The sequence below is a fragment of the Carcharhinus amblyrhynchos genome, chromosome 3 (genome assembly GCF_965287045.1).
Source record: "Carcharhinus amblyrhynchos chromosome 3, sCarAmb.v2.hapA, whole genome shotgun sequence".
Taxonomy (NCBI): Eukaryota; Metazoa; Chordata; class Chondrichthyes; order Carcharhiniformes; family Carcharhinidae; genus Carcharhinus; species Carcharhinus amblyrhynchos.
In genome coordinates, this window is record NC_137326.1 from 35122869 (window position 1) to 35136505 (window position 13637).

Here is a 13637-nt window from a genome sequence, read left to right on the forward strand (position 1 = left end):
AAATTATGTAATTTTGTCATGTTAGGATTTTTCCATTCAGAATTGACGAGTAATCTGTTCATTAGCAGGGTCAATGGAACAAACTCGTCACTAGTGAAATATCTTAGCAGGAGACAATGGTTTAGTGATAATGTCATTGGACTTGTAACCTGGAACCCCAGGATAATGCTCTGGGGACATCCCACGACAGCAGCTGGAATTTAAATTCCATTAATAAATCTGGAATTTAAAGCTAAACTTCATAATGATGACAATGAAACCATTGTCAATTATCATAGATCCCCATCTGGTTCACTGCTGTCCTTTCAGGAAGGAAATCTGCCATCCTTACCTGGTCTGGTCTATGTATAAGTCCAAACCCATAGCAGTGTGGTTAATTGTTAAATGCTCTCTGAAATGGTCCAGAAGCCATTCAGTTATATCAAGCCACTACAAAGTTTACAAAAAGGATTGAAACCAAACAGCCAACCTGGCATTGACTTAGGCATTGGAAATAACAACAGCAAATCTAGCCCTGTCAACCCTGCAAAGTCTTTCTTACTAACATCTGAGGACCTGTGCCATTATTGCAAGAGCTTTAACCACCTTCAACATTCACTTCCTCCTCTGCATCAGTGCGTGCCACCTACAAGATGCACTGCAGAAAATCGCCAAGGCTCCTTCAACAGCACCTTCCAAACCTGCACCCTCTATCACCTAGAAGGACAAGGGCAGGAGATGGATGGGAACACAACCACTTGCATGTTTCCCTCCAACCCATACAGCACCCTGATTAGGAAATATCTCACCATTTTTTCACTGCCACTGTCTCAAAACCCTGGAATTCCCTCCCTAATAGCACAGTGGTTTTACCCTGCACTAAGTGAACAGCAGTGGTTCAAAAAGGGGGCTCACTATCACCATCTCAAGGGGAATTAGAGAGGGGCAATAATTGCTAGCCTAGCCAGAGATGCCCACATCCTCTGAATGAATTATCAGTGAAAAAACTTTTAGGGCAGAAATTTCTGACCACGTTTGCCCCGAAATTAGAAAATCCCGCCTGAGGTCAACGGACCTTTACTTGGTCTGCCTGTCGCCTGTTGTGATTCCTGTAGTGAGCAGAGGGGGAAAATTCAGCCCATAGTATTCTGAAAAACCCTCTGAGATGTTCATACAAAGTAAGTTACAAAATTCTTATATAATTTATCACATTATGTTTAGAAATGGGTACATTATGGCAATTAAGAATGTATACATGTTAGAATCACAAATTGCATGGTCAAGTTAGGAGCGTTTGGGAATTCATCTTGAAGTTTGGCAGGGTCAGGACTTGGGGATGATGATTGAGTCATTTAGGGTTGGGCATTGCCTTCAGCAGAGCATTGATACCAAAGTGTTGGCTTGCAGCTCAACCCTAGCTTTCTTCAGGATGGGAGAGTATTGACGGTAGCACCAGCCTACATCTGGCTTGGTGGATTACTTCCCTGATGGAGTCAGTCTCAGGCTTGTATCTGCAGCAACTGTGAAGCCTAGAAAACTCTCTGTTACCCGGAATGGTTCAATAAGGAGCCAGGGCAAACCATTCCCAGCTCTGCCACTTCACAAAGCCTGACTTGGAAATTCCCTCTTGCCTTATCTAGACTAATGAGGGCTTATTTGAATGGCAGGCTATCTCATAGCCCAGTTTCAACTGGGGGCTTGCACCATTATCATGGCTGGGCCTCAGCCTGGCAGGTGAATATGCTCTCTCTGTGGTGGAAAACAACCAAAACTAAAGATAAACCATTGAGTTCAGAAAAATGCCCTCAAATGTCTTAAGTCAGGTTTTAACATATTTCCAATGCAAAGCAATACAGTAACCTGAAGAGTGATTTTATACACAGTAAAACTAAGAGACCATGCCCGAGGTGAACAAGACACTCATTCCTTTTCTCTGGATTGCATGTAGATTTTCACACTATGCCCACAACTCAGCAGGTGACAATGAGACAGACGTTCTCATATTCTTTCAAACAGGTTTGTTCGCAGACAGTAACACACATAGACACAAGCACTAATGGTAAGTTTTCACAGTCAGAGAAAATAGCACAAATTCATCAGTTCAAACAAAAGAGAAAAAAACTGTAGGTTCTGAGAATACAAATACAAACTGGAAATGCTGGGAATATACAATGGATCAGTCAACACCTGTGGAGAAAAAAACAATTTAAAATTTCAAGAGTGTAAGCCATTATCAGAAGTTCTGATGGGCATTAGACGTGCAAAATTGTCTTTTCTCTTTAACTGACACACCAGCTGTACAAAATCCACAGTCAAAATTATTTCAATCGCATTTCCTTGCAAATCTTTCAAAAAAACAGATGAATATTTCACAGAATTGTGTTTATTGCCCAATTCTTGCCAAATACCAACACCTCGGTGAATTATGTAAACATCCCACAAACATAAATCACTAAAGTGTTATGTTAGCTATAAAACATAACCAAACATCCATTCACCTTTATAACCAGGAAGATATATTACAAAGAGAAAGCTGTTCTGTTACAGCTATACCAAACCCTATTTAGATCACATCTGGAGTAGTGTGTACAGTTCTGTTGGTGTCACGGGCTGGATTATCCAATCACATCCATTCCTGTTCCACTGCCAGTGAGAGTGGAGAATTTCACGCTAGCGAAATCTCTAAATTCTGCAGTGGCACTGGAGAATCCCAGCCACGGACAAGGTTGGGCGTTTTTGACACACGTCTTAGAAATTGTATTTTGGTCTTGAAAGAAATGTAGCCCAGACTCATCATAATATTACTTTGGCGCCAAGAGTTAGATTATGAGGACACATTACAAAAGCACTAGGCTTATATTCTCTGAAATTTAGACAGTTAAAGGACAGCTTAGGATTTAGAAAGGAATTGAGAGAGTAGACAGCAAGAAATGCTTTCTGCTGGTGCAAGTGTCTAGGATGAACTTGAAAGTCAGAACCAGACCTGCCTGGAAAGAAGTTAGGAAACAGGAAAAATGTTGTAGATGTGTGGAACTCTCTTCTACAGAAATCAATAGATGCTAGCTAAATTTCTAATTTAAATCTGAGATCAATAGATTTTTGCTAGATAAAATATGAAAGGAATGAAACTAAGGTGAGTACATGAAATAGAAACAGAAGCTCTGGGAAAACTCAGCAGGCCTGGCTGCAACTGTGGGGTGAGAAAAAGAATGTTTTGAGTCCAATATGACTTTATGGTGAAGTTGCGGGTCAGCCACTGAATGGGAGAAAATTCTCGCGGGATTGAATAGCCCATTTATGTGCCTATGAAACAGAAACAGAAAATACAGGCAAAACCAGCAGGTCTGGCAGCATCTGTGGAAAGGGAAAATCGAATTAACATTTTGAGTCTGTATGGCTGTTCTTCAGAGATTTGGGGTGAGATTCTCTGGCCTCCCAGCCACTTGTTTCCTGCCAGCAGAAGGTAGCAGGTTGTTTGCTAGCAGCGGGATTCTCTGGTCCCGCCACTGTCAATGGAAATTCCCATTGACGTCACCCCCACACCAACAGGAAACACGCAGGCGGGGATACACTGCTAGTGGAACCGAAGAATCCCGTGGGCGTGAATAGCTTGAGAATTCCAGCCTTTAGATTCCTATGAAGCTGCAGCTTGCCTTTGGATTTGTCAGAATTAAGCTAAAATAGTAACAAGCTGGTACATCAAAAGTGTTCCTCCCCTAATATCTGTGAAACTCTTCAAAATACAGCATTGCATTTGAGAATTCAGTCAGCAAGACCAAGGCACATTATTTGAACAACGAATGGCAAACTCCATCATACGTCACAAAGCATGCAATGCCAATGGCCATCAGTTGTGCTTGACAGCTGCTGTCCATGTTAGGGTTATCCTGATTAGATTGTGTCAGAGCTCATTACTCTGGTGATAAACATTAATTATTTCTAGCACTTGGATGTGCTAAGTTTCTGTTTATGCAGAAGTTGGGAATCAAGCTTTTTGTCTTCACTGGCTTTGCTTGTTAAGAAAAAAGATGACATTATCCTGGCGTTTTGGGTAGACAGCTGTCATTTATTTTATTGCTCCTATTTCATGTCTTCATTTAATGACTTATATAGAGCAGCATTTTCTAAGTGCATTAAGTGCAGAGGTGGGTAGGAAAACAGCAGTCTACCTATCAGGCACAATGGTAGGTTTTTGCGCCACATTGTCTGCTTCCCATCACATTAATTATACACAGGAAATACACCAGATTGTGGGCTGGCATCCTCTGATACACCAACCCTGCCATAGTCTCATTGCTCCCTCATTCTGGGTGCCACATTTACAAGCGCACAGCCTTTTCAATTTCTGCAGCCCAGGACTACTGCAGATCAGAGATATGGCCCTAAAAGGAAAGAAGATAGCTGCACCCAAATTCAATGACGCTCCCTGGAACGCCTGCTTGGCACAAGTGAGGCATCAATATCCTCCACCTCACTGATGACCAGAGGATGGGGAAGTTCACCACCCTGGCTTGGGAGGTAGTGACAGTGGTAGTCAGTGCCAACACAGCACAGAGATCAACCAGCCAGTGCAAAAAGAGGATGAATAATCTCACCTGTGAAATGTTCATCATTTCATCACTCTAAACTCACACATTAGCCAGCCCATCAGACAATGACTGGCATCTCAAAAACTGACAGCTCAAGGAACATCACTATACACTCTCTGATACACACCTTCACATCTCCAACTGGGCTCATCTCCTCGACCCATCCATGGCCCCATTCACCACTCACACATGCCAGGCATCCATATCATCTGCCCTGGCATGCATCTTGCTCACGTTCTCCATTTGTCTTTATTCAGGGCAAGCTTGCACACAATCAGAGAGAGAGGTCCTAGTCAGGAAGTGGAATGGCCAAAATCAAGGTTTTCACTCCTTTTGAGAACTGAACCATCGAGCTAGCTGGAGATGACATAGACAGTGCCTATGGCAACAGTGAAGATGGCAGCACACACACAAGGGAGAATCCTGCACCAGCTCATCCCTCAGACTACAGGACTTTGAGTGCTTCATCCTGTTTCAGTCACAGGCCAGGCAATAATTCTCTCTTGTCTTTCATAGGCACCTCTGGAAAGCACCCAAGGGCATCCACAAGGTAGGCACTCAGCTCAGGCCCTGCTAATACCTTCGATAAGGAACCAGAGGAGAGCACCATGGAAGACCTGTCACACCACTCACCCACAACCTCCAGCATCACAGAGAGACACATCCCGGTAGGGCCGGGTTCTAGAATATTCCCAGGGTCACAATCTGGTGGGCACAGCACATAATCTGGCCTGCAGCAGGTGGATAAAAGGACATCCGAGGAGCCAACTGTTGGAGTGTTGGAATCTGCAGTGTTCGAATCAGATGATAAGGCTTCGGATTCAGTCCTATATCAATTGCCGGTCAGGCGCCATTTGGAGTATTGTGAGCAGTTTTGGGCCCCATATCAGCAATTAGACCATAAGACCATAAGACATAAGAGCAGAAATAGGCCACTCAGCCCATCGAGTCTGCTCTACCATTCAATCATAGTTGATATATTGGAAGGATGTGCTGGCGTTGGAAAGGGTCCAGAGAAGAATGATCCCATGAAGAGCTTGTGTTATGAGGAATGGATGAGGACTCTGGATCTGTACTCTTTGGAGTTTAGAAGGATGTGGAGGGATCTTATTGAAACTTACAGGATACTGCAAGGCCTGGATAGAGTGGATGTGGAGTGGGTGTTTCCACTGCTGGGAAAAACTAGAACCAGGGAGCACAACCTTAGGCTAAAGGGACAATCCTTTAAAACAGAGATGAGGAGGAATTTCTTCGGCCAAAGAATGGTGAATCTGTGGAACTCTTTGCTGCAGAAGGCAGTCGAGGCCAGGTCATTGAGTATCTTTAAGACAGTGACAGATAGGATCTTGATTAATAAGGGGGTCAGGGGTTATGAGAAAAAGGAAGGAGAATGGGGATGAGAGAAATATCAGCCATGATTGAATGGCAGAGCAGACTCAATGGGCCGAGTGGCCTAATTCTGCACTTATGTCTTATGGTCTAATTGCTGCAGCTGCAGTGATGATCATAGGAACTCAGGAAGGGATGTCAGTTGCATTCCTCAGATTGCTATAGGTAATGGCTGAGGCACTTTGCTTTCAGTCTGAGGTGATAACGCTGTATGCCAATGAAGAAAGATTATACTGGAAGGATGGCAACGGCCAAAGAGACCTTTGTCCAGTTCCCTGCAGGAGCAGCACTTCATCACTGTAATCATCGGTGACATTCATCAGTAGGTACGCAAGAAAGGGGAAGGCATCAAGACCCAAGTGACATCAGGACTGACTGGTCTACTCTTCGCTCTTCTACCTGAAACTCCATCAGTTCCTGCCTCACAGGTTGAAGAGGGTCCTCTGGCTGCCCAACTAGATACCCAAAGCAGGACAGAACCCTCCAGGTCCTGGCCTGCCAGAAAACGCCCACAAATGTCATCACAGACAACAGAGCGTAGCATTCAGTAGGCTGTCTCCACCTCCATTCTGGATACCAGGTTTGCACCTAGACCTAGCAGTAAGATCAGGAATGTAAAAACAATATTAGGAGTATTGGCACATGTATTCAAAACATGTTTATCATGTTCACAAATGTAAATCGAGTCACATCCACTTCACATCTCCTCTTGCATATACACTTTTTTACGATGATCTCTATTGCTGTCAATTAGATATGATACCAAGGTCTCTCCCCTCACTTATCGCAGATATTACTGTCATGGGCCTCTTGTCAATGCACTGTGTCATCATATCACCACACTAGGTGGCCCTTTCCAAGTCCATTGCAATATCAGTGATGTCTCAACCTTAATGTTAGTGCGCTGTTAGAAGGAACTTTGTTTACATGCTTTGCAGGGTCATACCATGATTATTGTTGGCTGCGTAAGATTGAGGCAGAGGAGTTCTCGTATCTCCATAGAATCAGAGAATCTGTACAGTGCAGAAGGAGGCCTTTTGCACTGATTCTCGGTTCCCATGCCCAACTTCCTCCACTATTTTCCCATAACTTGCGCATTTACCATAGCCAATCCACCTAACCTGCACGTCTTTAGAATGTGGGAGGAAACCAGAGCACTTGGAGGAAACCCACACAGACATGGGGAGAACATGCAGACTCCACACAGACAGCTACCCAAGGCTGGAACTGAACCCGGGTCCCTGGTGTTGTGATGCAGCAGTTTTAACCACTGTCCTACTATTCTGCACATCTCCTCTACATTCATGAAAGGTGAAGGTGTGGCGTACAAATAGAGATGTGTTTACACACGGAGAAGGGTCATATATCATACAATTCCATATGCTCTCTGTCTTGAGGCAGGATTTTCATGCTGTAAGTCCATACTCAGGGCTCATGTGTGCTCCAGTCTGCCAACCACGCTTCTAAATTTCCAAGAGTACATCTGCTAAGCTGATCAAGATGTGGCAGCACCTTGCCAGCTCAAGGTACGAAGCTCTGCCCCTCTCAGCAACATCATTGTCCTGGTGCTCAAAACTACAACCTTGATCAATTCTCAACCTGTAATTGTTTGGATTGTGATTCAAGGTTCTCGTCACAATGTTGGGATATGGTGCTGTGCATCTCATCATTGAAACATTCACCCAGATAAGTGACGCTAATTGGAAATGGTGATATTCGATGGCCAATGCAGTATTTTAGCACGCTGTAGAAGCACACAATATAGCTTTAGACAATGTGGTGGAGAACAATGATAACAGTGAGGAAGTACAAAGCTGAAGTCTACTGTTTATCAGCAACAATTCATCATCTTGAGGGCTTCACAGTGTCTGAGCATTTTGGAGTTTGCAAGACTCAGGACGAAGTGGTGGAGGCTGCCTCGCTAAATATTTTTAAGACACGGGTTGATGGGTTTTTGATAAGCGAGGGGATTAAGGGTTATGGGGAGGGGGCGGGAATGTGGAACTGAGCCACAACAGATCAGCCATGATCTTATTGAATGGCGGGGCAGGCTCGAAGGGCTAGATGGCCTACTCCTGCTCCTATTTCTTATGTTCTTATGTTCTTATATGTCTGTGTTAAAGAGGAGGCATTTTATTTTCAGGTATACAAATGATTGAATGTTGTTACCCTCAGGTGGTCAATGTCCACAGTAAGGTTAGGATTCCTAACTGACAGTGTCAATGTCAATATGATACAGAAGAAGGTGACACAGAGGATTGAGGTATCTCTGAGTAGATTCACATCTTTGGCTGCCATAGCCTCAGTGTCATCTCTCAGTCTCACCATTGGCGTTACACAGTATGTGTTGTCCCAGTGGGCGGCACGGGAAAATTTCACCCCTCGTCTTCTCTGTCCCTTCCTAGTCTCCTCATTTCCAGCTCAGTCTCTAAACACTGGAATGCCCTCCCTAAACCTCTTCACCTCTCAATCTTACTCCCCTTAAAATCCACCTTTTCAGCCAAGCTGTCTGATCACCTGTCCTAAAATCTCCTTAAGTGACTCAGTGTCTGATTTGTTTGGCAATAGTCCTGTAGAATGTGTCAGGACATTTCACCCAGATTTAAGGTATTACTTAAACACAAGTTAATTTGCAGTGAATTCCAGTTTCAGGAAATATAAGCCCATTGAAACTTTAATCAGTATAAAATGCAAACAGTTGACAAAAAAACAGGCAAAAAGTAACATTCTGAAACTCTGAACAAGAAAAATGCTAATTTCACCCCTACTTATATGTAAAATTAGATGCACAATAGCACACATTGTGGCAAATTTACCTTAATTGTCTGAATGTTTGATAGGAAATAATTCTGCATGTCACCCTGCTATGCAAATTTATATTTCATATAATATGCAACTTAATAAACATACCTGATACAATCTCAAACCGCATTTCATTGTTCAGGGAATCTCTGTCTTGACAGCTTAATCTGAAACCATTGATATTGGTTCCAACGGCAATATTATCAAGAATAATTGCTTTATACGTAAGTGGATTACAAACAGGTTTTTCATCATTTTCCTCTATTACGTTGATGATGACCTAAAAGGGGACATAATCAAAATAGAAAGGAAATGCAGAGACTAATAAACAATTTGTATGGAACACAGCAAATATAGTTACAGCAGTCTTGATGAATATGTTCACAAATCCTTCCCAGAAAATGGTTTGTAAGAACTATGTACAAATATTATAAGCCACTTTCTCTTATTAATATCCAGCCAAAAGGTAAATAGTGTTGTATTGTATTTGGAAATCTGCAGTTAATCCACTTTCACCAACGTTCCAGGATAACTGGCTAACAATTCAATATTAATCCCACAGTGAGCAAAAGAACAATTTGATACCAGAAACCATGGGTATTTTTTGACATCTCTAGCTGTTATTCTGCATGTGGGTATGCCAGCGTTGGACTGGCGTAAACACAGTAAAAAGTCTGACAACACCAGGTTTTAGTCCAACCGATTTATTTGATAATAGACTCACAAGCTTTCGGGGTTAGCCCATTCGTCAGGTGAATGGAGAGTTCTGGCCTCAGACAGAGCATATAAAGCACAGACAGTTTAGAGATTACTGATTAGAATGCGAATCCTTACACCTAACCTGCTGTTCAAGACATAAGAACATAAGAACATAAGAAATAGGAGCAGGAGTAGGCCATCTAGCCCTTCGAGCCTGCCCCGCCATTCAATAAGATCATGGCTGATGTGTCGTGGCTCAGTTCCACTTTCCCGCCTTCTCCCCATAACCCTTAATCCCCTCGCTTATCAAGAACCCATCAACCCGCTTCTTAAAAATATTTAGCGAGGCAGCCTCCACCACTTCAACGGGCAGAGAATTCCAGAGATTCACCACCCTTTGAGTGAAGAAGTTCCTCCTCAACTCCGTTCTAAACCGCCTCCCCTTTATCTTGAGGCTGTGCCCCCTAGTCCTACTGTCTTTTTTGAGCGGGAAGAGTCTCTCCACCTCTATCCTATCCATCCCATTCATCATCTTATACGTCTCAATGAGATCTCCCCTCATTCTTCTAAACTCTAACGAGTACAAGCCTAGTTTATTCAGCCTCTCCTCATAGCTCAACCCCCTCAACTCCGGTATCAGCCTAGTAAACCTCCTCTGCACTCCCTCCAAAGCCAAAATATCCTTGCGCAGGTGCGGCGCCCAAAACTGCACACAGTACTCCAGCTGCGGCCTCACCAATGCCCTATACAGCTGCAGCAAGACCTCCCTACTTTTATATTCAATCCCCCTCGCTATGAAGGCCAGCATCCCATTTGCCTTCCTGACCACTTCCTGCACCTGCAAGCTGGGTTTTTGCGACTCATGCACAAGGACCCCGAGGTCCCTCTGCACCGTCGCCTGCTGCAGTTTTTCGCCACGTAAGTAATAGTCCTCCCTACCATTCTTCCTACCAAAGTGGACCACCTCACACTTGCCAACATTAAATTCCATTTGCCATTTCCTGGCCCATTCGCTCAGCCTATCTAGATCCTTCTGCAGACTCTCCACACCCTCCGCACAATTTGCCTTTCCCCCAATCTTGGTGTCATCAGCAAATTTCGACACCCTACACTCGGATCCCTCCTCCAGATCATCTATATAAATGGTAAATAGCTGAGGCCCCAGCACCGACCCCTGGGGCACTCCACTAGTCACCAACTGCCAATCCGAATAGCACCCGTTGACCCCCACTCTCTGCCTCCTATTTGACAACCAATCCTCTATCCACGCTAACACCCTACTCCCAACTCCATGTCCCCTGACCTTCTGCAATAACCTCTTGTGAGGTACCTTGTCAAACGCCTTCTGAAAATCCAGAAAGACCACATCCACCGGCTCTCCTCTATCCACTGCCCTAGACACACCCTCATAGAACTCCAGTAAATTTGTCAGACACGACTTCCCTTTAATGAAACCGTGTTGCGTCTGCCCTATCAAGCAATTCCCTTCAAGATGCCTCGCAATTTCCTCCTTAATGACGGATTCTAACATTTTACCTACCACAGACGTTAAACTAACTGGCCTATAATTCCCCACCTTTTGCCTGGCACCCTTCTTAAACAACGGCGTAACATTAGCCGTTTTCCAATCTTCCGGCACTTCCCCGGAATCCAGCGACGTCTGGAAAATAACCACCAAGGCATCCACTATCACCTCCGCCATTTCTTTCAGAACCCTCGGATGCATTCCATCCGGTCCTGGGGACTTGTCCACAATCAGCCCCTCCAGTCTGTCGAGCACCACCTCTCTAGTAACAGTAATGTCATTAAGACCCTCCAGTCCTACCACCTTTCCATCGCTAACACCCGGCAAATTATTCACGTCCTCCTCCGTGAAGACAGAAACAAAAAAGTTATTCAAGACCTTAGCCATATCCTCATCCCCTACCACTAGGTCCCCTTTCTCATCCTCTAAAGGACCAACGTTCACCCTAGCCAGCCTCTTCCTTTTTATATATTTATAAAAACTCTTGCTATCCTTTTTTAAATTAAGTGCTAGCCCAGCTTCATAGCTTCTCCTACCCTCCTTTATTAACTTCTTTGTCAATCTTTGTTGACATTTAAACCTTTCCCAATCCTCTTCTCGCCCACTGCTCTTAGCTACTCTAAATTCCTCCGCTTTTAATTTAACACTTTCCTTCACCTCCTTCATTATCCACGGCTTATTACCTCTTCTCCTACGGTCCTTTTTGACCATCGGAATAAATTTCTGCTGAGCACCAAGAAAGATCTCCTTAAAGATCCTCCACTGCTCCTCAGCAGACCTACCTTCCAACGTGCTCCCCCAGTCCATATTCGCCAATTCTTCTCTCATCCTACCATACTGCCCTCTATTCAAACAAAGGACCTGAAGTGGCTGACAATGTGAGTGGAAGGAGCACTGATCACAAGTTAAAGAGATGCGTATTGTCTCCAGACAGTACAGTAAGTGAGGGTTTGCAAACCCAGGCAAGTCACAGGGGTTACAGATAGTGCGACACGAACCCAAGGTCTCAACAGGGATCTTGGGTTCGTGTCGCACTATCTGTAACCCCCGTGACTTGCCTGGGTTTGCAAAACCTCACTTACTGTACTGTCTGGAGACAATACACATCTCTTTAACCTGTGATCAGTACTCCTTCCACTCACATTGTCAGCCACTTCAGGTCTTGAACAGCAGGTTAGGTGTAAGGATTCGCATTCTAATCAGTAATCTCTAAACTGTCTGTGCTTTATATGCTCTGTCTGAGGCCAGAACTCTCCATTCACCTGACGAATGGGCTAACCCCAAAAGCTTGTGAGTCTATTATCAAATAAATCGGTTGGACTAAAACCTGGTGTTGTCAGACTTTTTACTGTGTTATTCTGCAATCAGAACAATATTCTGATATGGACATTTGGCCTCTTAAATTAGACCTCGCTGTTTCTGTTGACCCCTTGGAAAATAGACATCAGACCCAATTTCACCTACAAAATATTTGAGATTTCTATCTTTTCTCTTTCTTTTCCCTACTCCTCAAAAATCAGGTTTGGCATGAAAATATCAAAGAACTACCCTATCTCGGTAATTGTCTCCAGTACTTTTCCCTTTCCTTTCACTTTTGAGTTATTGTTGGTTCCTCACTGCACCATTGGAGATCAGTCATTTAACAGCTGCACCATACCCTATACAAACCTCTTTCAAAATTTCCAACTCACACTCAGAGAATAACCCAAGGATTGGAAACTCATATGGGGAGAAGAAAGGTTTTTCCTGCCGCTTGACACAGGAGTGCTAAACCATTGCAGAATTTCTCAAGAACTCAAGAAATGTGACATGGGCGGCATAGTGGCACAAACTGCTGCCTCATAGTGCAAGGAACCCAGATTCAATTTCTGGCTTCGGTCACTGTCTGTGCGGAGTTTGCACATTCTCCCTGCATGGGTTTCCTCCAGATGCTCTAGTTTCCTTCCACAATCTGAAATTCGTGCTGGTTGGGTGCATTGAACTGAACAGGTGCCAGAGTGTGGCAACTAGGGGAATTTGACAGTAATTTCATTGCAGTGTAAATGTAAGCCTTATTTGTGACTAATAAATAAACTTTACTTTTATATATAGTTTTTGGTATTCATAGATTGATTAAACCTGGGCCTATATTGCTCAGTTATTTACTAAATGACCTCTATGAGCCTTTGTAATCTATTACATATAATTCTATTAACACCAACTTGTTTACTAACAAAGTCACAACAGACCCAGGCGTAATGTTTCTGAGTTTGTCTTCCTGGCAATATTCCTCACCTGCCAGGAACGCAAGTCAGAAAGTCTAGCACAATATCCCCCTACTGAGGCAAGCAATTGTTTTTGCTTTCCAGAGTTCTTGTTTAAATTGTTCATTATAAAATTGACAAAGGACACCATGGGGCCATGTTTAATTATTCTCATGTTTAATTATTTTCTCCGCCCAACTTGAAGGGGTGCTAATGTGAGTGGTTACTCTGTCCAAACTTAGCAGTTTCTCTTTAATATGCCTATCATGAATTTTGGTCCACGGTATCATATTTAATTATGTACATCACATGCCTTCTGTTGTACTTTCATAGCGAGAAAAGCATTTTCAACTCCAGGAATGCTTGAAAGCACCCAAGTGGAGAAAGAGAGCATTGAGGCAAGGCAAATCA

The 13637-nt window shown here is 43.6% G+C and overlaps 1 protein-coding gene across 1 annotated transcript in view; it reads right to left on the minus strand.

Moving 5' to 3' along the window:
- Positions 1–13637, minus strand: part of LOC145341373 (cadherin-related family member 3-like) — a 77592-nt gene that overhangs the window by 15843 nt on the left and 48112 nt on the right. The window contains exon 13 of the mRNA XM_080186313.1: positions 8868–9039. Within this exon, the coding sequence (XP_080042439.1) occupies positions 8868–9039 (172 nt within the window). The remainder of the gene's footprint in view (positions 1–8867; positions 9040–13637) is intronic.